We start from the raw sequence: 23,867 nt of genomic DNA, 5'->3' as shown, positions 1-23,867 counted from the left end.
GATCCAGCAGTCCCACTCCTGGGCATATATCTGGACAAAACTATAATTGAAAAAGATGCCCCTGTGTTCATAGCAGCACTATTCACAATGGCCAAGACACGGAAACAACCGAAATGTCCATTAACAGATGAATGGATAAAACATGGTATATATACAACGGAATACTACTCCTCTGTAAAAAAGAACGAAATAATGCCATTTGCAGCAACACGGGTGCAACTAGAGATTATCATACTAAGTGAAGTAAGTCAGAAAGAGAAAGACAAATACCATATGATATCACTTATTCGTGGAATCTAAAAATGTGACACAAATGAACCTATCTGTGAAACAGAATCATGGACATAGAGAACAAACTGGTGGTCACCAGTGGGGAGGGGGCTGGGGGAGGGATGGAGTGAGAGGTTGGGGTGAGCAGATGTAAGCTTTTATATATAGAATGGATAAACAACAAGGTCCTACTGTATAGCACAGAGAACTATATTCAATATCCTATGATAAATCACAATGGAAAAGAATATTTTAAAAAAGAATGTACATATGTATATAACTGAATCACTGCTGTACAGCAGAAATTAACACAACATTGTAAATCAACTATACTTAAGTAAAAAAAATAAAATTTGGCTGGTGTGATTGAGAACAATTTAAATTTTACCTAATTGTAATTAATTAAAATTTAAATAGCCACACACAACTAGTGAAACCTCATGCCCATTACCACTGCCAGTTTTTGTAAATAAAGCTGTAAGAGTAGTTTGCTTATTCTTGTTACTGTATAGTACTCCATCATATGAATATATCACGTTCTGCTGTTGAGGGATGTTTGGGTAGTTTCCAGTTTATGTTTTCCAGTATATAATGCTGTCACGGATATTCTTATATCTGTTCTTGGGGAAGATGTATACTGAGTATATAGTAGTATACGCAGCCACATCCACTCATATACATATTGTTTATGGCTGCTTTCAAGGGCAGAGTTGAGTAGTTGCAACAGAGACTGGATGGCTGGCAAAGACTAAAACATTTACCATCTGGCTCTTTATACACAAAGTTTGCTGATCCCTATTTTAGGTCAATCAACCCACTAAACCAGTCAGAGACCCTCCAGGTCCATTATAAGATCATTGTCTTTTTTTCAAACTTTAAGTTTCAAAATCACAATAGTTATACAATGAAATAGCCTAAATTTATGGATGCATGGAAAAATAAACTAAAAGGATATTAATTCATAGCCTAACATTGGTAAAATTGTGAAGGATAAAATGAAAGTTTTCTCTGAAAACTTTCAGTGGTTGATACTGAAAACTGAAGTAATTCCTTTATTACCAGGATTTATTATTATTGGGGTTTGGATATGTCTCTGGACTTTATCTGTCCTGTATCTCCCAAAACTTAACCTCACATAATATAAAGCAGTTTGTTTTGAAAGGGTCTTAGACCTACTCTTCTCCAATACCAGCTTTAAAAGGGAACTTAAACATGCATACAACAGAGTGGCTTTTAAAAAAAAACTCACATGGACAGTATCAACTGTGGCAAACATGTGGAGCAACTGGAATGCTCATACAATACTGGAGAAAGTGTAAATAGATGCATCCACTTTGGAAAAAAATTTGGCAGTATCCACTGAAGTGCGAATAGCATATCCTAAGACCTAGCAGTGCCACTGTTATGTACCCACTACATATGTTCACCAAAAGACATATACAAGAATGTTTATAACAGCACTATATGCCAGCAGACATAAACTGGAAACTACCTAAATGTCCATCAACAGTAGAATGTGATATATTCATACAATAAAATACTATATAACAATGAAAATGAACTATTGTTACACTCAAAACAGTTGAATCTAACAAACAGTGTTGAGTTTTAAGAAACCAAATGCAGAAGGGCACATACTATATGAATCCATTCTTAAAAGTTTTAAAACAGGCAAAACTAATCTGTGGTGCTGTAACTCAGGATAGGTTTACTTTTCGGGGGTAGGAGTTTAGTAACATGAAAGGGGCTTCTAAAGTGTTGGTAATGTTCTGTTCTTGATATAAGCGTTGGTCATACAAGTCGACTCAGTTTTTAAAAATTAATCAAGGGCTTCCCTGGTGGCACAGTGGTTGAGAGTCCGCCTGCCGATGCAGGGGACATGGGTTCGTGCCCCGGTCTGGGAAGATCCCACATGCCGCGGAGCGGCTAGGCCCATGAGCCATGGCCACTGAGCCTGCGCGTCCGGAGCCTGTGCTCCGCAATGGGAGAGGCCACAACAGTGAGAGGCCCACGTACCGCAAAAAAAAAAAAAAAAAAAAATTAATCAAGCTTGATGTAAATTTATTTTGCAATTTTCTATATAGATATGCTTTATATTTTTTAATATATTTTTAAAATTTATTTTGGCTGCACCAGGTCTTAGTTGTGGCACATGGGATCTTAGTTGCAACATGCGGACTTCTTGGTTGTGGCATGTGGACTCTTAGTTGCGGCATGTATGCGGGTTCTAGTTCCCTGACCAGGTATCGAACCTGGGCCCCCTGCATTGGGAGCATGGAATCTTACCCTCTGGACCACTAGGGAAGTCTCTCCCTTATATACACTTTAATAGAAGTGTTTTTTTTTAATGTATTTCCTGGACTTGTGCTTCCAGCCAAGATGGAGCAACAGGGACTGGCTTTACCCTCCTGCTTAAAACAACCAATAAATCCGTGAAACAATGGCTTTTAAGACACTGGGCATCAGGTAATGAAAGACAGTGAACCATGAGATAGTAAACAAATGATGCTAGCTCTGCAACTGCCTTGAAAGAGTTTCCAAGACGTGACACAAAGAGGGAGAACAAAGGCAGATACTGGTGGACTCCCTGATTTGAAAGTCCAGAGAGACCAAGACTGCTAGGGTTCATAGGACAGAGTATCAGAGAAGAAAAATGCACAGAAAGGGAACCCAGGATATCTGTAGAGTGTGGGGTGTCCTTTGAGTACTCAAAGGAGTATTGATCACTGCATGTATGAGAAAAAACCACCTGAGGCTAGGAAAGAGAACCAACTGAAAGAATTAGAGGGAACAGTGCCTGCTGCTCATATGGGACCAGGAACAGTGCCTGGTTCTTCCAGCCATACTAGAAAAACTCATAATTAATGGGGCATTGGGCAGAGTACTTAGGACAATCTTGCCTCAGTATCTGGGGGATAATTAGTTGGACTGAATGACCTGTCTATAACAAATCATAAAAGCAAGACCAGAACAGATCAATTTTTTTCCAAGTAACTTAAGTGCATGCCAGGAAAAACCGAAGAGGATACATACAAAAAAAAAAAAAAAACAAAAAAACTCCGAATAAGATAAAATTCACCATGTCTGGCACCCAAAGAATACCATGCAGGAAAATACAACTCACAATGAGAAGAATATCAATCATTGAAACCAACCCAGAATTCACACACGTTTGAGTTATCCCACTTTTTCAAAAAGAGACATGGAAGATATAAAATTCACCTAAATCATACTTCACAGAAAACAATGAGTAGAAAAATACACTGGATGAGCTTAACAGCAGATTCACCATTGTAAAAGAAAATATTAATGAATTTGAAGGCACAATAGGAAACATCCAAATTGAAATACACAGAGAAGAAAATTCTTTAATTAAAGCATTACATTTGAGGGATCAGTAAGCAAATGGACTAATATATATGAGTAACTGGTGTCCTAAGGGATGGTGGGCGCCAGAAGAAATATCTGAAGAAATAATGGCTGAAAACTTTCCAAACAATGAAGACAATCAACCCACAGATCCAAGAAGCTCAACAAACTCCATGCAGAAGTAACATGAAGAAAATTACATCAAGGCACATCATAATCAACTTGCTCAAAACCAGTGAAAATGAGAAAAATCTTAAAAGCAGCCAAAGAAAAAATACATGAACGCAGGAACAAAAAAAGGATGACATCAGATTTCTTGTGCAAGTGAGAAGACGGTGGACAACATCTTGAAAGTATGAAGAAGGAAATCCAAAAGAGGGGATATATGTACATGTATAGCTGATTCACTTTGCTGTATGTACAGCAGAAACTAACACAATATTGTAAAGCAACTATACTCCAATAAAATAAAATAGGTAACCAACAAGGACCTACTGTATAGCACAGGGAACTCTGCTCAATACTCTAATAACCTAAATGGGAAAAGAATTTGAAAAAAAGGAAATACATGTATATGTATAACTGAATCACTATGCTGTACACCTGAAACTAACACAACATTGTTAACCAACTATACTCCAATATAAGATAAAAAATTTTTAAATAAATAAACGAGATACACTGAATGTTTAAAAAAAAAGGTACCAAGAGAAAAAGTGTCCACCTAAAATTCAATACACCACACAACTATCTTGCAGAAATGAAAGAAAAATAAGGAAATTTTCATATATCAAAAGAAAGCATTTCTCACCAACAGACTCACATACAAAAAGTTTTAGAGGACATCTCTCAGGTTGCAAGAATTTAAAAAAAAATTTTTAATGAGATAAAATTTGCATAATATGAGTCACCATTTTTAACCATTTTACAGTATACAATTAAGTAGTTTTTAGTATATTCATGATTTTCTGCAACCACCACCACTATCTAATTTCAGAAAATTTCTATCACTCCAAAAAGAAACCCCATACCTCCCAATGGACCTCTTCCTCCATCCCCTGGCAATCATTAAACTACTTTCTCTATGGACCTGGCCTGTTCTGGAAATTTCACCTTAATGGAATCATACAATACGTGGCCCTTTATGTATGTCTTCTTTTGTTTAACGTAATATTTTCAAGGTTCACCCATGTTTTTTTTTTTTTTTTTTTTTTTTTTTTTTGGTTACGCGGGCCTCTCAATGCTGTGGCCTCTCCCGCCGCGGAGCACAGGCTCCGGACGCGCAGGCCCAGCGGCCATGGCTCACGGGCCCAGCCGCTCCGCGGCATGTGGGATCTTCCCGGACCGGGGCACGAACCCGCGTCCCCTGCATTGGCAGGCGGACTCTCAACCACTGCGCCACCAGGGAAGCCCCACCCATGTTTTAAGATGCTTCATTACTTAATTCCTTTCTTTAAAAAAATAATTTATTTATTTTTGGCTGCGTTGGGTCTTCGTTGCTGTGCGCGGCCTTTCTCTAGTTGTGGTGAGCAGGGGCTACTCTTCGCTGTGGTGCGCAGGCTTCTCATTGTGGTGGCTTCTTGTTGCAGAGCATGGGCTCTAGGCACATGGGCTTCAGTAGTTGTGGCATGTGGGCTTCAGTAGCTGTGGCTCAAGGGCTCTAGAGTGCAGGCTCAGTAGTTGTGGCGCAGGGGCTTAGTTGCTCCGTGGCATGTGGGCTCTTCCCAGACCAGGGATGGAACCCATGTCCCCTGCATTGGCAGGCAGATTCTTAACCACTATGCCACCAGGGAAGTCCCTTAATTCCTTTTAATGTATGAATAATACTCCATTGCGTGATGTATTAGTTACTCAAGCTGCCATAAAATATGACAGACTGGATGGCTTAAACAACAGAAATCTATTTTCTCACAGTTCTGGAGGCTAGAAGTCCATGATCAAGGTGCTGTCAGGGTTGGTTTATAGTGTGATCTCTCTTCCTGGCTCCTATGCAGCTGCCTTTTCCCTCTGTCCTTGCCTGACTTCTTCTCTTTACACACACAGAAATAGAGTGCTGTGATGTCTCTTCCTCTTCTTACAAGGATACCAACCCTATAGGATTAGGGTCCCACCCTTCTGACTCATTTAACCTTAATTACCTCCCTAAAGGCCCTGTTTCCAAACCTAGTCACATTGGGGGTTAGGGCTTCCACATATGGATGTTGAGAGGGACACAATTCAGTCCATAACACATGGATATACCAAATTTTGTTTTGAATACCAAATTTTGTTTATCCGTTCATCAGTTGATGGATGTTTAGGTTGGTTCCACTTTTTAAAAAAAATAAATTTATTTACTTATTTATTTTTGGCTGCATTGGGTCTTCATTGCTGTGAGTGGGCTTTCTCTAGTTGTGGTGAGCAGGGCTACTCTTCGTTGCAGTGCACAGGCTTCTCATTGCGGTGGCTTCTCTTGTCGTGGAGCACAGGCTCTAGGTACATGGGCTTCAGTAGTTGTGGCATGCGGGCTCAGTAGTTGTGGCTTGCAGGCTCTAAGGCTCAGGCTCAGTAGTTATGCTGCCTGGGCTTAGTTGCTCTGCGGCACGTGGGATCTTCCCAGACCAGGGCTCAAACGCGCGTCCCCTGCATTGGCAGGCGGATTCTTAACCACTGCGCCACCAGGGAAGTCCTGGTTCCACTTTTTGACTATTATGACTAATGCTGCTATGAACATTCATGCCAGGGTTTTGTGTGGATATATTTCATTTCTCTTGATTATATAACTTTGAGTGGAATTGCTAGGTCATATGGTAATTTTATGTTTAACTTTTTGAGGAACTGCCAAACTGTTTCCACAGTGGCTGCACCACTTTACATTCCCACCAGCAATTTATGAGGGTTCCAGTTTCACAACCTCATGAACAGTTGTTATTGTCCTTTTTTTTTTTTTAAATACAGCCATCCTAGTGGGTTTGAAGTGGTGTCTCATTGTGGTTTTGGTTTTGATTTGATTTCCCTAATGAATAATGATGTTGAACATCTTTTCATGTGCTTATTGGCTATTTGTATATCTTCTTTGGAGAAATGTCTGTGAGTTATTTGCCCATTTTTTTAAAAATAAATTTATTTATTTATTTTTGGCTGCGTTGGGTCTTCGTTGCTGTGCACAGGCTTTCTCTAGTTGCGACAAGTGGGGGCTACTCTTTGTTGCGGTGTGTGGGCTTCTCATTGTGGTGGCTTCTCTTGTTGCAGAGCATGGGCTCTAGGCGTGTGGGCTTCAGTAGCTGTGGCTCACGGGCTCTAGAGCGCAGGCTGTTGTGGCACATGGGTTTAGTTGCTCTGCGGCATCTGGGATCTTCCTGGACTGGGGCTCGAACCCGTGTCCCCTGCTTTGGTAGGCAGATCCTTAACTGTGCCACCAGGGAAGCCCTATTTTCCCAGTTTTAAATTGGGTTGTTTTTTCTTTTGTTTTTGAGTTGTACATCTTTATAGACTGTGAGTACTAGATTCTTATCAGGTGTATGATTTACGTACATTTCCTCCCATTTTGTAGGCGGTCTTTTCAGTTTCTTGATAATGTCCTTTGATACACCCTAAAGTTTTTTATTTTGATGAAGTCCAGTTTATTTATTTTTTCTTTTGTTGTTTGTGGTCTTGGTGTCATATCTCAGAATCCACTGCCAAATCCAAGCTCATGAAGATTTACTCCAATGTTTTCTTCTAAGTTTTATAGTTTTAGCTCTTAAATGTGTACCTTCAATCCACTTCAAGTTGATATTTTGTATATGGTGTGAAGTAAGAGTCTAACTTCATTCTTTACCATGTGGCTATCCAGTTGTGCCAGCACAAGTTCTTTTTTTTTCCTATCTGAATTTGGTTTTGATTGACATAGTTGATTTACAATATTCTGTAAGTTTCAGTTGTACAACATAGTGATTCACAATTTTAAAAGGTTATACCCCATTTATAGTTATTATAAAATATTGGCTATATTCCCTGCCAGGGCCATTTCTCAAGGAGTCTATTCTTCCCCCATTGAATGGTCTTGGCACCCCTGTTGAAAATCAGTTGGCCATAGATGTGTGGATTTATTTCTGGACTTTTGATTCTATTCCTTGGATCAGTATGTGTTCTTATGCCAGTACCACACTGTTTTGATTACTGTAGCTTTGTATTATGTTTTAAAACCAAGAAGTATGAATCCTCCAAATTTGTTCTTTTTCAATATTGTTTTGGATATTCAGGATACCTTGCATTTCTGTATGAATTTCAGGATCATTTCTACAAAAAAGGCAGTTAGAATTATGATAAGGTTGTACTCAATCTGTAGATGTATTTAGGGAGTATTGCCATCTTAACGATATTTAGTCTTCCAATCCATAAACAGAGGGTGTCTTTCTATTTCTTTAGGTCTTCTCTATTTTCTTTCAATAATATTTTGTAGCATTCAGCGTACAAGTCTTACACTTCCTTGGTTCAGTTTATTCCTAAGTATTTTATTCTTTTTGATGCTATTATAAATGAGTTGTTTCCTTAATTTCATTTTTGATTGTTCATGGGTAGAAGCTAGAAGAACTTTGAGAAGCATGATAGAGAAGACATAAATTACCTTGAACAGACTTGGGAGGAATCTGGATTTGGAGGAAGCTGTAGAGGAGGGCTCAGAAGGAAATGAGGAACATGTTATTAGAAACTGGAAGTAGGGAGATGCTTGTTATTTTGTGGCAGAGAGCTTAGTGAAATGGTCTCCTGTGGTCACGTGGAAAGCAGAACTTTTAAGTGATGATCTTGTTTGTATAGCTAAGGAGATTTCCAGTCAAAGTGTTGAAGGTGAGGCCTGATTTTTTTCTTGCTTATAATCAAACACGAGAGAGATATATTGAGGGAAAAACTATTAAACATAAAGAAACCAGGACTTGATGATTTTGAAAATTCTCAATCTCTCTAGATGGCAAAAGATTCTAAATAAAGGAAGGCTATCAGACCCCCAAAATTCTACTGGCAGGAAGCAGCCTAATAAAATTACTTAGCTACAAACATGTGCTGTGTTTCATGAAAAAGGAAGGATGACTCAGAGGTCAAAACCAAGAGCTCAGAGGGTAGAGCAGAAAGCTGAGAGGATTATTTCCAGGCCTTAAAACTTAATGAAGGAACTCCCAGTATTTTCACAGCTGGATTTCAGAATTGCTGTGGATCCTTTTTTACTCTCGCCTCCCCAACCCCAGCCTTTTAACTGGAGTGTCTATAATGGTTATCTTTTTCCTGGCCCACTATTGTATGTTGGGTGTGTTGGGGTCAAATAACTTGTCTCTAGGAGTAGAATGGCTGGATTATATAGTTAGATGTTTATATACCTGTGTATATAAGCTTTAGTTTCATAGGTTTATAGATGGAAAGGAATTGTGCCCCAGTAATTTCACTTCCTGTATTACATCCAGGAACTTCATTCATACCAGGACCTGATTCAAAGTCTTTGGAGCTGATGCTGTAATAGATGATTCTCTTGGAAACCTTTGAAGGGAGTTGAATGTATTTTGCCTGTGGGAGCACATGAATCACTAAGGGCCAGTGGGAAGACTAGTGGACAAATTCCAAGGTGCACCCCCCACCCCCCGCCATGATTCTCAGCTCTTGATGTTCACACCTTCATGTAAACCCCTCCCTTTGAGCATGGGCAGGACCTGTGACTTGCTTCAGATCAAAAGATGATGGTAAAAGTGATGGGATGTCACCCCCATGATTATGTTATATAAGTTTCTGTCTTGCTAGCAGATTAGCTCTCAGTCTTTCTTGCTGGCTTTGGAGAAATAAGCTGCCATGACTGCTACAGCTACAAGAAACTGGATGCTTCCAAAAACACACAAAAGGGGAAGTGGATCCTTTCCTAGTTGAGCCTCTACATGAGAACCCAGCCTTAGCCAACACCTTGATTGCAGCCTTGTGTGATCTTAAGTAAACGACTAGCTGGCTGTTCCTGGACTTCTGACCCACAAATCTGTGAGATAATAAATGTGTGTTGTTTGAAGCTGCTAAGTTTGTGATAATTTTTATGCAACATAGAAAATCAATACAGACAATTCTTAAGAAGTTAAATATACATTTAACCATATAATTCAACGATTTCACTTGAAGAAATCTACCCAAGAGAAAAGGAAATATATGTCAAAATTCTTGTACACTAGTGTTCATAACAGCATTAATAGTCCAAAAATGAAAACAATCCAAATATCCATCAACAGATAAATGGATAAACAAGTTGTGGAACAATGGAATACAACTCAACAATAAAAGGAATAAATTACTGACACACACAGTGACATGGATGACTGTCAAAATGATCACACTGAGGGAAAGAAGCCGACAAAAGAAGAGTAAATACTACATGATACCATTTAAGCAGATAACTTGTCATTTGGGGATGGTGGGTCAGGCAGGGGCAGGAGGGAGGGATTACAAGGTTATTAACTTTGAGCATAATGGATATGTTCACTGTATTGATTGTCTCATGGTTTCATGGCTGTATACATAGGTCAACTTATCAGATAATACACTTGAAATATGATTGGTTTATTGTATATCAATTCTTCAATAAAGCAGTTTTTTAAATGTATTTGCACATGTTTTTTCTCACAAATAATTATATTCAAAGAGAAAGCACAATCTCTATCTAGTCATCATAGAGTAGGCCTTGTTACTCATCCACTCATTCCCAGATACTTTACAAATATCTGTTAGTTTCTATGAGAAATACAAATATGATTCTTTTGTACTAATGAACATATAATTTAATAGACTGGTTATGGTTTGGAAAGCATAAACAATTATTTTTTTATATTGTTTTCACAAAGAGCCTTACCAGAAGCAAATCCCTCCCAGTGACTACGTGTCAGCTGCTCCATACAGCTTAGGACCTTGCTCCACACATCGTCAAACACATAAGCAAGGACATCCTCTTTCATGCAGTAAAATGGAGCAATAGGTGGGTACCCTAATTTCTGTTTCTCTGTAGCTGCTTCTGATTTCTTTCCATGAAACCCCTCTTCCCTGTTAACAGAAGCAAGAAGGAAAGACTTCATGGTTATTCTTCACTGGGTGTCTTTTGGCTGCTTAGGAGTGTGATTTATGCTCCTCCCCGCCACCACCCCCTTCCTCCCCGCATATACAGCACAGGTATTAAACAGGCTTGTCAACTAAGGGAGTTTTCAACAGAGGAGACTCTGCATTTCCCTTTTTACATCCATCCCACCCCACCCCCCTACTCTGCCAAAAAAATAGAACAAGAAAAAGAAGACAGAATCATTGTACTTTTTTAAGCTTTAAATAGATGGGCATTTAAAATTGATCAACAAGCAACCTATGACAATTAAGCATACAAAAATACTCTTTTTGTTGTAACTGGATAACATTTAGATTAATATTAACTTGACACATTTAACGATGCGCATATAACTGTGATTATGCTGCATAATTATTTGAGGCAATGATTCATTAGGGAAGTAGTCCACACAGATTATTAAAATTAGTATACTTTTACTAATCCAAATAAACATTTGGTAATTGGCTGTAAAGGAAAAAGAGGGAAGCCCAACAGCACAGGAAACTACTCTGAGACTCTTCTGGAGACTGTGTATCTATACTCCAGAAACTTCCAGTTAGGCAAGTCTGTCTCTTCTCTGGCAATGAGTGCCAGTAGCCCCAGATTTCTGGGGGAAGAAAATTTGGCTGATGGATGTGCTTATCTATGACAGATGTATTATAAACTAAGACAAAGCAAATTCTGGAACTGGCTTGGGTGGAGAGAAGTACCTTTACAGTGAAAGTTACTCCTAGGGCAACAAAGTGCTCAAGAATGAAATAGGAAACTGTAGGCAGGTAAGAAAGATGCTAAGAGATTTAAGCAGGGCAGCCAGATTCCCTTTGCTTCTCCTTTCCCAAGGAAGAGCTAGCCTGGCATTAAGTGGCAGAGGAAGCTGATTAGCATTAAATGTATTTCAATTTATATTTCTTTTTAGAGGAGATAACATAGTCATATGATAAAAATTCAAATTGTATAGAAGGAAATATATGTATGTAGTGAAAAATAAGTCTCCTACATCTCTGTCCCTCAGTCCCCATTCTCAGAAGCAAACACATAGGTCCAGAGAGATAGTTACATTATACACTGTACTGCACCTCACTCTTCTGTCAATGTATCTTGTCCATGATCCCTATCAATGTATATAAATCTACCTCTTTTAAAAAATAACTGCAACAAACAAACAAACAAAAATAACTGCAGAGTATTCCATTGGATATACCATAATATATCTAACCAGACAGTGATTGATCAACTAACCTTTGCTTTTATAATCAATACTGCAATTAATACCCTTCTACAGATATTCCTCAACTTACATATTGGGTTATAGCCCAATGAACTTATGAAAATATCATGTCAAGAATGCATTTAATAGGCCTAACCTATTGAACATTATAGCTTAGCGCAGCCCACCTTAAATGTGCTCATAACACTTACATTAGCCTACAGCTAAGCAAAACTATCTAACACAAAAACTATTTTATAATAAAGTGTTGAATATCTCATGTAATTTATTGTATACTCTACTGAAAGCGAACAGCAGTGGTTGTATGGTTTTAAGTATATTGGTTGTTCACCCTCATGATTGTGTGGCTGACTGGGAGCCGCAGCTTGCTGCCGCTGCCCAGCATCCTGAGAGAGTATCATACTGCATATCGCCAGCCAAGGGAAAAGAAATCAAAATTCAAAGTACAGTTGCTACTGAATATGTATCACTTTTGTACCATCGCAAAATCAAGAAGTCATAAGTCAACTCACCTTTAGTTGGGAACAATATGTATGTACTTCTTTGGCTACATGGATATTATATCTGTAGGATAAATTCCTATAAATAGAATTATTGAGTCAAAGGGTATGTGCATTTCAATTTAAAGAGGTGGTATACATAGGATCCAGAAAGTATACTCTCGGATATTTATCCCAGAGACATAAAAATTTTTGTTCATATAAAAATCTGTGCGTGAATGTTCATAGCAGCTTTATTAATAATAGCCAAAAGCTAGAAATAGCCCAGGTGTCCTTCCACAGGTGCACAAACTGTGGTACATCCATACCATGGAACGTGCTGACAATAAAGAGAATAAATTTTTGATAAACCTAAGTAAATAAATAAATAGGTGGTATAATTCTCCAGTAGTGAAAGAATATGCCTCTTTTCTCATTCAAGGAATTATTAACCTTCTTTATCTTTTGTCCTTTGATAGTCTGACATGTAAAAGAATACTCATTATAGTTTTAATTTGTATCTCTAATTGTGAATGAATTCCATTTCATATATTTAAAATCCATTTTCTTATAATATGAACTATTCATGTTCTTTGTTTCATCTTTAATCTTTTCCTTACTGATATACATATTAAGGAAATTAAGCCTCTGTCTATGCATGAACTGCAAATATTTTTGCCAGTTTGTCATTTGACTCTGAATTTTTTCTATGCAGAAATACTATTTTATGTAGTTTTTTAAAGAATTTCTTAAATGACTTGTAGATTTTGTGCTATGGTTAGAAAGACCTTCCCTATTCCCAAGTTATTTAAAAAAAAATCTTTCATATCTCATTTTCTTCCAAACTTACATGATTTCATTCATCACATCTCAATATCTCAGTGATATCTCTAAAGAGAAGACTGCCTTTCTAAAAATCTTCCATTTTACCTGAAAATTCATTTCGGTTTACTATCAGGAAAGGGGAAGAGATGCCCCAGGGACACCTATGAGCCATGAACATCACATTTTAAATTAGTTAAATCTGCTGTATTTTTTATAAGCTAAAATGAAGGGAAAAGACCTTTGAGGAAAAAGGAAGAGAAAATATGGATAATTTGACTCAGGCCAGATGACGTGAAAGGGAAGGGGGCAATCTCTGCAACACCAAAACAGCATACTTATGATTCCCTTGGAACAATGAGCTAGCTCAACGGTGTTATGTTTGGAAATCTGGGTTGTGTTTACCTGACCCTAGGACTGTGTACCTTGAGCATGTAGTAAGCATGGCTCAGTAGGAAATATGGGAAGAAGTCCAGAATCATGTGACACTAACTAGACCTAACCACAGCCTAAAATGAAATTCTCACTTCTAGATGTACTACTGTGACTATCAATTCTGAGCTTTTAAAGGCTTAGAGGAATAATTTAAGAGTTTAATATATCAGAAAAGTAGCATGGAATAGTGAAGAGAGCACTGGATTTAGAATCAGATGAATAAAGTTTTCATGAGTTACTGGTGATACTTTACAAAGAGGAAAATCAAATTATGTGGAGAAAAAAATTCATTTAAAAAATGTTTAATCTCAGGAAGAGGCAAATGACGTGTGCAGGAAGAAAATATACAAGGAAGACTGGTATGTGAAAGCAATAGGAATTTATATCAACTAAGTACATGACACTGGATAACTGAGAACTAATAGAAAAGAAAGAAACAGACATCAACTTAATTATAGGTAATATTGGTAGTATACTTTAGAAAGAATAGATATTAACAACAAAATAGCAGGGGAGTAAGAAGTTTAAAAGACATAATACTCACATATCTGTGTGGTCGAATGCTAGGTATTCCTCTATTATTCCTTCCGAGAAGATTATACAGTCTTCCTCTTCTCTTTCCATAGAACACAAGCTAGGGGATTTGGCAATGGAAGATGCTTTAGGAGCATATGAAGATGAAAAATGTAACTTCTTTCCCCTAATACCAAATCTGGAAGAGGAAAAATATTATGTTCAACATAAACAGTTCTCAAAGGAACTCATTCGCACAAGTTTCAGCTCAAGGTCCCTTGCCCTAGTGACACCTTCCTGGGCTACTCTAAACCTTAATACCTGTTATTTCTCAGAACAGGAATAAATAAATATTAGCCATAGACCCACTCTGCTTAGGTATATTATGCACTATTGAATACTGCTTGCTATCTTTTCAGATGCAACAGCTATAAAATAAGTTTTTTAAAAAAATCTAATAATATTTACATTCATAATTAGCTCTTTAAAGTACCTCAGGAGGTTATATGCTTATTTCAATAACTCCATCATTGTTCAAAATGTATACTCCTAAAGGGCAAGTATCTTCCCTTACTTATATTTAAATTTCTCATCCTACCCAGGTATTCAATGAATATATGATGATGCCTTCACTTCAGCATGTTTACTTTGGAGAAAGTCAGTCAAATCTGAGCAGTACAATTTTTTAAATGGCTCTCAGTTTAACCAAATATTAAATATAACCAATGTATGCTTTGTGTTATTCTTTATACCTTTTTGTACCTGAAGTATTTTTTAAACAATGAAAAAAGAATAAACCTATGGCACTTTTCAGCAAGGCTAGTGGGAAAATCTTTTTGGAAGACATTTTGGAAATATGTATTAGAAGCCTTAAAACAGAAATACGCTTTGATTCAGTGGTTTCATTTGTAGGGGATTTCCTTCGAGGATATGACCTATAAGATTTAGCTATAAAAATTACCATCACAGAACTGCTTATAATTGCTAAAATTCAAAACTGGCCCAACTGTTTCAAAATACAGGATAGGGGATTGGTTGTTTAAATAATGGTATATTCATGCAGTGGAATTCTGTGAGGTTACTAAATTAATGTTGGGGGACAAAATGGAAGATTCCCATAATAAAATGGTAATTATAAAAAGATTACAAAATATGTACAGTAGTTTCAAAAAACTCTATACATATGTGGCAGAGAATGCTAGGTGCCCCCAATATCGATTCTCCCTGCCTCTCCTAATACATTATGCCAATTTAATTCAGGAGAGCAATACATGCACCTCAAAGATGACACTTCCCACCACCTTGCAGCCAGATGTGACCAATGAGATATGAGCAGGATTGTTATGTGGGACTCTGGGGAGGCTGTTTAAAGAGAACTGGGTTAGCTTTAAGGGGTGCCCTTTTGCCCTTCTGCCTTTCCTGCTTCCTGCTACCTGGAAAGTGAATGTCATGTTTGGAACTCTATCAGCTGTCTTGGACCACCAAAAAAAACCCCCCAAAACTCAGGAAAAGTATCCTGGGCTAGCACAATGTAGCAGAAAGATGAAATGAGTCTAGGACCCTGAAAACACCATACTACCACTGTACTATCTTTAGATACCCTTCCTCCAGACTTCTTTTAAAAGAGAAATTTCTCTGTTATGTAAGCCATTAAATAAGGTATATGGTTCATAGGAAGTGGTTGGAAGGGTATTAGGCCAGACTGTGAAGTACTTTATTAACTTTGGCTAATTGATAGCAATGGAATTGAAGTTTTTAAGAAGGGGAATGACAGCATCCTTGCTTTAAAAGATCACTATGGTGGTGATGAAGAGGATAATGTGGTTAGGAGGCTAATGCAAAAGATGAAACAAGAGCTGGTAAGCTGATGAGAGCCTGGACCATGGCAGGAGGCATGGGGGACAGAGAGACAATAAGAGATGGGAAAACAGTTTGAAGAACAAATATATCAAAACCAGCTGGTATTACCGTTTATAAAAATCTCTAAACTTGAGACTTTAGGTTTTTTAAGTCTCTGTTCTGAAATTCTAAAACAGTGATACCCAAAATCTAGTCAATAGATTTATGGCAATCCATGACAAAATTTTTACAGATCCACATCAAAATAAGCAAAATAAGAACAATGCTCAGTAAGACTACAAAATGCCCTTTCTTGAAAAGGACTGTCCTTATTTTGAGACATGCTTTTTTGTGTTAATATGTCATTTCTTTTATAAAACAGTGGTGTTAGTATTTTTTTCAACATGACAACATGACAAAATTAAAAGCTGTCAAACCCATGTCAAACACTGCACTCCCAGCATTCCTTATGTTATTGTGCTACTGTATCGTTCCATTTGTATTATTAACCAATCATTTTTTAGTCAGTGGTAACTAATGGAATTACTTGCTCTGAAAAAAAAAATAGGCTTTTCTAACAAAGTATAGGCCTTTTTGTCAGTTAAAAAAATTTTCAGTTAGATGAGAAGGAAAAGTGTTCCCATTTCCCCTAAAGCTGCAGCAAAGAACAGATAGTATTCTACATCATAAAGCTGTCTTTGCAAATGTTGTTTCTAACAAAGGGATCTTTTAAATCATCAGACTTCAGAGATTACCATGTCTGGAAAATAACCTTTAACTTCTAAAATGTTTGTAATTCTCTTACTTACTAAAAAAATAACAGTGGTCTTATCTAATAATGTATTGCCCTGATAGTAATATTTAAGTTCAGATCTGTTTTCTTGTGAGCGGAAAGAAATCATTGCCACTTTATTCTTCTCCCACATGCATGGAGGATGAAATGACTTTGCTGGGTTTCTTATTAAACAAAGAGTTTAATTTGGAGCCAGCCCTCAGGTGTAGGGCTTAGGAGGCAGAATTCTGCAGCCTTCATGGAGGTGATCACTGCAAGGCCCTCCAGGTTGTCTAGGAGGAACAAGTGGCCAAGAGCTCTCTCCTTCCTGACTAGGATCTGAAAAGTACAATTAACCACTCTCAACTCCATTTCAGACCAAACTTATCTTCCAGTGGACCTCTAGCAATGATCAAAATAGAGGGAAGTTTCATGAAGTTGTGATCTCATGATGCCAAAAGGAAGAAAATATAACTTAGTACACTAGGAAAGGAAATATGATTGTGGATGGCCCTACCAGTAGAAAAACTGAAAGAGAACATCTCCATGGTTTTGGAGAGCTTCAGAAAGCTCTTTATGTCTGAAAAAGTCTGATTTGTAATTAGCTTGACTGGGCTCTTGCATTTAGGACAGTTGTAAAAAAAAAAAAAATCAAAGAAAATGAAAGCAAAAGCTATAATTTGTAATGAGTGACATGAGGGAGGTGGGCTTAGGAGAAACCATACCATGTCACTTTAATGATTTTTTAAAAACTGTGGTGAACAATATAAGATTAAATACACCATCATAAGCATTTAAAACCATACAGTTCAACAGTGTTAAGTATGTTCACATTATTGTTCAACAGATCTCTTGAACTTTCTTATATTGCAAAACTGAAACTCTGATATCCATTAAACACTCATTGCCCCTTCCCCTTCTTCCCCTCCCTTTGGCAACTCCGCTTGTACTTTCTGTTTCTATGATTTGACTACTTTAGATACTAAAGATGGCTGGAATCATATTGTATTTGTCCTTTTGTGACGAGCTTATTTCACTTAGCATAATATCTTTGAGGTTCATCCCTATTGTAGCATGTGACAGGATTTCCTTCTATAATATTCCATCATATGTATATACCACATTTTCTTTTTTTTAATTGTATTTTATTTATTTATTTTTGGTTGCGTTGGGTCTTTGTTCTGTGCACAGGCTTTCTCTAGTTGTGGCGAGCCGGGGCTACTCTTCGTGGCGGTGCGTGGGCTTCTCATTGCAGTGGCTTCTCTTGTTGCAGAACACAGGCTCTAGGCTCACGAGCCTCAGTAGTTGTAGCATGTAGGCTCAGTAGTTGTGGCTCGCGGGCTCTAGAGCGCAGGCTCAGTAGTTGTGGCGCACGGGCTTAGTTGCTCCACAGCACGTGTCCCCTGCATTGGCAGGCAGATTCTTAACCACTGTGCCACCAGGGAAGCCCCCCTTTGTCCATTTTTTAATTGGGTTATTTTTGTTGTTGTTGTTGAATTGTAGAAGTTCCTCATATATTCTAGATATTAGCTCCTTATCAGACATGCAATTTGCAAATATTCTCCTCCATGCCATAAGTTGCCTTTTCACTCTGATGATTGTTTCTGTTGACACACAGAAAATTTTGAGTTTGATGTAGTCCCATCTGTCTACTTTTGCTTTTTGTTGCCTAAGCTTTTGGTGTTCTATCCAATAAATCATTGCCAAATCCAATATCCTGAAGCTTTTCCCCTGTGTTTTATTCTAGGAGTTTTAATAGTTTTAGGTCTTCCATTTAGGTCTATAAAATCCATTTTGAGTTAATTTCTGTATATGGTATAAGGGTCCCACTTCATTCTTTTGCATTCTTTCCCCAGCACCATTTGTTGAAGAGACTGTCCTTTCCGCATTGTGTAGTCTTGGCACCCTTGCTGAAAATTATTTACTCATAAACGCAGAGGTTTATTTCTGAGCTCTCCATTCTTTAATGATTTTTTAAGGGTTATAATTCTGCATATAGTCATATACTTTAGCAACTTATTAGATATTATTGTTAATTTTTGTTGAGGTATGTATTTAAAGTAAGGGTAGGTAAGCCCCTTAAGCTAACTTGAAGCAGATGACTGCATAGTTTCTTTTCAAATGGAAATGTCCTCAGACTCATCTTCTTCATGGTCCTTTTCTGGCCTGTGTTTTCTCCTTATGCTGCCACCATCTTCTATTGTTATAAAGTTCCTGGAATTCCATTTTGACCTAGACACTAATTTGTTTTGATTGATAACATTGTTTTGCAACCATAATATCAATTAATTCATTTTCATGGAGTTTGTTTTCATATAAATATGATTTAGTAAAAAAAAAATAAGTTGATGCTAACCATGTTCTACGCATTGTGCGAGGTGTTAGAGATACAAAAAGGAAGAGACTGTATTTTTGTGTTGTTTATTATACTGCTCTCCTCTGGCCCAAGAGCTCCTCAAGAATGGAAGCTGGACCGAATACCTTGTTTAGTACATTTGAGATTTGAAAGAAATCCAGTGTGGGAGGATTAATGAATGAGAGAGAGAGTGACAGAAGATAAAGGTAGAGATGTAGGCTGGGGCCAGCTTATGATATAATTTTAGATTTGTATCTTAAATTCACTGGGAAGCTATTGAAGATTTTTAAGTGGGGACAGAAAGGATTAACGCTGAACTTTAAAAGGAGAATCTGATGTAATGTTGAGGGGCAAGAATGGATATAATTTGAAATGTTATTTTTGTAGAAAGTAGATGATCAACCTCATATTTTATGGAAAACTGATTTGTTAAACTGAAAAATATCAAAATGAATTTTTGACACATTTTTTCACACCACTTATTAGAAAAAGTGGCAGAACTGCAGCATCATCACCAACTTACATACCCTCACTACCCAAATTTTGTTCTCAAATACTAGTAGCCTCTCAAAGGAATTAGATTTCCTTGAATTTCAGCTGATACCATGCCTTAAAGGAAGAAACAATTTTTTTCCAGGATGGGCCTGGAGCATCCTATTGTACCCAGAAAACAAGGATACATTCAAGACAAAAACAAAGGAACTAGCCTGACATGGCCAAGTTGTAACAATCTGAGCATCAATAATAATTATGGTTAATTAAAATATATAAATTTTCTTTTTTCTTTTTTTTTTTTTTTGCGGTACGTGGGCCTCTCACTGCTGTGGCCTCTCCCGTTGTGGAGCACAGGCTCTGGACGCGCAGGCTCAGTGGCCATGGCTCACGGGCCTAGCCGCTCCGCGGCATGTGGGATCCTCCCGGACCGGGGCACAAACCAACGTCTCCTGCATCGGCAGGCGGACTCTCAACCACTGCGCCACCAGGGAAGCCCAAATATATAAATATTTTGAAACGCAATGAGTTCATTAATGGTACTCAAGATAGAAAATATCAAGTATGGACAAAGTGGTAGTGATATGAAAATAAATATGGATTATATTTTGTTATTATTTTCAATAAGTAGTGACATGCTAATATAGCTGAATAACTTGTTTCATTTAAATATATGTCTGTATATAAAGTATAGATAGGTAATTGTTTCATCTGTATAGTAAAGAAAGGTAATTATTGAAAACTGTAAGTCAAATAATCCAGAAAAGCAGAACGAAAAATAAGAAGCACCAAGCAGCAGTGGTGGTAGCAAGTAAAAAGGAAAGAAAGGTTGCCTGTAATAAGTTGCAGAATGATGATTTAGCCAGATGTCCTAAAAAAGGAGGAGCTAACTGCTCAGATTTGTTCCTTATTTCTTTGGAATCTCTAAATGGAACTGCTGTTTATAGTTATAAAATAAAAAGGCATATATAAAGTTTATACTAATAGATCAGGTAAATATATCTTAATAGCAGGACATAAATTATGTAATTTTGGTCAGTGAGAATTAAAGGATACATCATTTCTGTGGGAGACATTAGTTTGTAAAAGTCTGACCTTTATATAAAAGGAGTAAACTTAAAAAGGCTTATTGATGTAATACATGAGGTTTAAATTTAGAAAGAAAGCTCAGCCTAGTGACCAGAAGCTTGAGCTTAAATCACTTTGAAAGAAGTAAACAAATCCCATTCTCTGACCAAAAATCAGTTAGTTGATAACCCAGATCCCATAACCTTAACTGGCCTAAGACAATAATGTTTTACTTTGTGGTCTGATGAAATTACTACAAGCCCAAAAAGGCATCAAAAGAAAGTATTACTACAACTCTTAGAAAGTATCAGTATAAGTAAAATTACAGTCTTAGGAAAAAGTAAAGGAATTTATTTATTTACTTATTTATTTATTTGGCTGTGCTGGGTCTTAGTTGTGGCACATGGGATCTTTAGTTGTGGCATGCAGGCTTCTTAGTTGCGGCATGCGGACTCTTAGTTGCAGCATGCATGCAGGATCTAGTTCCCCAACCAGGGATTGAACCCAGGCCCCCTGTATTGGGAGCACAGAGTCTTATCCACTGGACCACTGGGGAATTCCCAATATTTTTAAAAAGTAAAAATAAAGAGTTTGAGGTGTTAAAGAATTAGCCATTTTAGCTAGTGTACTAATTACCCATTTTAAGCTGATAAACTAATACCAGTTTAACTTCCATAAAGAAATTAAGTTTTAATTAGTATTATATGTTTAAGAAAATGACTTTTCAAAATTTTTTTCAAAAAAATTTTAAAGTCTGTTTCTTAGATCCCTGAATTTCTTTAAACCAGTCTATCTACACATTTATTCCAAGAGGGAAGTGCCTAGATTTATAGATAGACGTAGATATATATGAATCTGAATAACCCTTAAATCCTAGAGAATGTCTTACTTTTGAACAAAAAACTAAGTAACAAAATTCTAATATGCATAAAGACTATGGTCAATCTTACAGAATTTGCTGTGCTTTACAAAATACCAATAAATAGGAAGAAGTATTTTAATCCCTTAGTATAACTGGTAGAATATAATACTTGCACATTAGAATACATAAGTACTTACATATTAGAATACTTACATAGTAGAATCTCTTTCTTGAGACAGTGTTGCCTCATGTGAAGCTGAAACAGCAGAAGGGGATCTAGGATACAGTCCATAACCTTCACTTGGAGTGATTATCTGCCTACCCAGAATCCTTCAAAGTGAAGAACATAAAGAGATAATTAAGCACCTTCACCTGGCATACATACAAAATGTAGGTATTTTTGGAACAAATTTGATGGCTCTACATAAAAATCTAGTACATACCTAGTCCGTTACTGATTTAGGATGATTCTTGAGAGAAAGAATGGAGATAGAAAGGATAAAGCTTTTCCACCCCACTGAAAAAAATCCAAGGGAACTGGGCAAACATTTGTAATTTTCCCTCCATCCACTATAGTAATCTTCATTAAATTTGCCAAAGTGGGTGAAAGCCAGGCCAAATTAGTGAAAACTGAATTATATTCTTAAGAACATGACGCTTTATAAATTTTAAGTATGTGTAGTAAGTGCACTAATGAGGTTTCTAAGGAAAGCTTCCTAATAGCCTACGTTTGCTTTCAAGTATACATGCATAAGAATTTACTTATAGACAACAGTGTAATCAAATACATTTTCTGACCCTCTTGTTCAAAAGAAAGGCTGTTTGGACAGCCACAGTACTACACAGATCACAGTTACTGGTATAGAAGTTGTTTTTACTTGATTAGGACAATATATTGGTAGTTATGAAAACTCCGAGAAACTTCCATCAACATGAGTTTTCTGTCATCTGAGGCTTTATACCACATTGCCTCATTTATATAAATCCATGCCCATAGAGATTTCAGAATACAAGCTTTCTTGGAAATCTGCTCTTCAAATTTTAGTATTAGCCATGAATATACAAGGGCTTCAGTACCTGAGGTGAGGAAAGCTACATGTCCACTGTTGGCACTCTTCTTGTAGACTTTTAATATGTACACTCAACTTCTGCTCATACAAGAGCTCGTCAATGGCTGTGAACATTGCGTGGACTTTTTCAGTGGCATTTTGATCAAGTTCCTAAAAGAAATTATCACCCCAAAATATTTAGATGAGCTTCAATCTCTGTTAATAATCATAAAGGTTGAAAGCAATCAGATTCTGTTTTCAATATTTAGTCCATTTGTGTGAAAGAAAAGTTAGTGAGTTTGGGGATCTTACAATATTCAGATGGCCTCCCTATTCCTATTTAAAGAAAATTTGTGGAAATATCTACGTTTTTAAAGTAACATTTTCTTCATCAAAAAAATTCAGAAAAGTATAAAGAAAGATAAAAATTACCAGTAATTCTACCACTCAAAGATAATGATTGTTAATTTTATTATAGTTGCTTGGTTCCAGTATTATTTTTAGAGCGTAAGGTAGACAGTCAATCCCATATATATATTACTTTGTAGTCTGCATTTTTCACCTGACAGTTTACATTAAATCTTTGCCCTATAATTTATCCTTTTGCAGCAGCCAAAAGGGTGGCTATAAAATGTGAATCTGATCATGTTATCTGATTCTCTGCTTACTCTCTACTTCATCTGTTTTTATGTGCCCTTTTACATTCTGGTGGAAGAAAAGTTACACCTTTTTTTTCTTTTTGCGGTACGCGGGCCTCTCACTGTTGTAGCCTCTCCCGTTGCGGAGCACAGGCTCCGGACGCCCAGGCTCAGCGGCCATGGCTCACGGGCCCAGCCGCTCCGCGGCATGTGGGATCTTCCCGGACCGAGGCACGAACCCATGTCCCCTGCATCGGCAGGCGGACTCTCAACCACTGTGCCACCAGGGAAGCCCCTAGGTGATTTTCTTAGTTCTCTCATTCAATTCACTACTATTCTGTTTCACTGGGTCCAGTTTACATATAGTAGTTATGTCCAGTTATCTACTCAGATATTTCAAATGCTATTCATGTCTAAGATTTTAAACTGAATTTTCATATCTGTCTTTTCTTAAATTAAAATCTCTACCTGCTTTGTTTTAAAACCTCCAATAATTTTAATGGATGCTATCTTATCCCTTAACTCTTTGAGTATTTTAAAAGTTTAATAAACCTTATTGAGGAATAGTTTACATACAATAACATTTCAAGTATCTACAGC

The 23,867-nt window shown here is 37.2% G+C and overlaps 2 protein-coding genes across 3 annotated transcripts in view; one reads left to right on the top strand and one right to left on the bottom strand.

Annotated features, from left to right (window-relative positions):
• Positions 1-10,228, top strand: part of DNAJC9 (DnaJ heat shock protein family (Hsp40) member C9) — a 29,054-nt gene extending 18,826 nt beyond the window's left edge. Inside the window, exon 5 of the mRNA XM_032607309.1 lies at positions 9,057-10,228. Coding sequence (XP_032463200.1) covers positions 9,057-9,101 — 45 coding nt within the window. The 3' untranslated portion in view covers positions 9,102-10,228. The remainder of the gene's footprint in view (positions 1-9,056) is intronic.
• The window catches only part of FAM149B1 (family with sequence similarity 149 member B1), a 62,703-nt gene that overhangs the window by 12,216 nt on the left and 26,620 nt on the right, over positions 1-23,867 (bottom strand). For both annotated transcript variants that reach the window (XM_032607306.1, XM_032607307.1), the window contains exons 4-7: positions 22,658-22,800; positions 21,794-21,910; positions 14,223-14,390; positions 10,475-10,662 (exon numbers count right to left, since the gene is read on the bottom strand). In XM_032607306.1, the coding sequence (XP_032463197.1) occupies positions 10,475-10,662; positions 14,223-14,390; positions 21,794-21,910; positions 22,658-22,800 (616 nt within the window). The remainder of the gene's footprint in view (positions 1-10,474; positions 10,663-14,222; positions 14,391-21,793; positions 21,911-22,657; positions 22,801-23,867) is intronic.

This window comes from Phocoena sinus, chromosome 16 (assembly GCF_008692025.1).
Source record: "Phocoena sinus isolate mPhoSin1 chromosome 16, mPhoSin1.pri, whole genome shotgun sequence".
In the NCBI taxonomy this organism is placed as follows: Eukaryota; Metazoa; Chordata; class Mammalia; order Artiodactyla; family Phocoenidae; genus Phocoena; species Phocoena sinus.
This window is presented reverse-complemented; position numbering and strand designations above follow the sequence as displayed.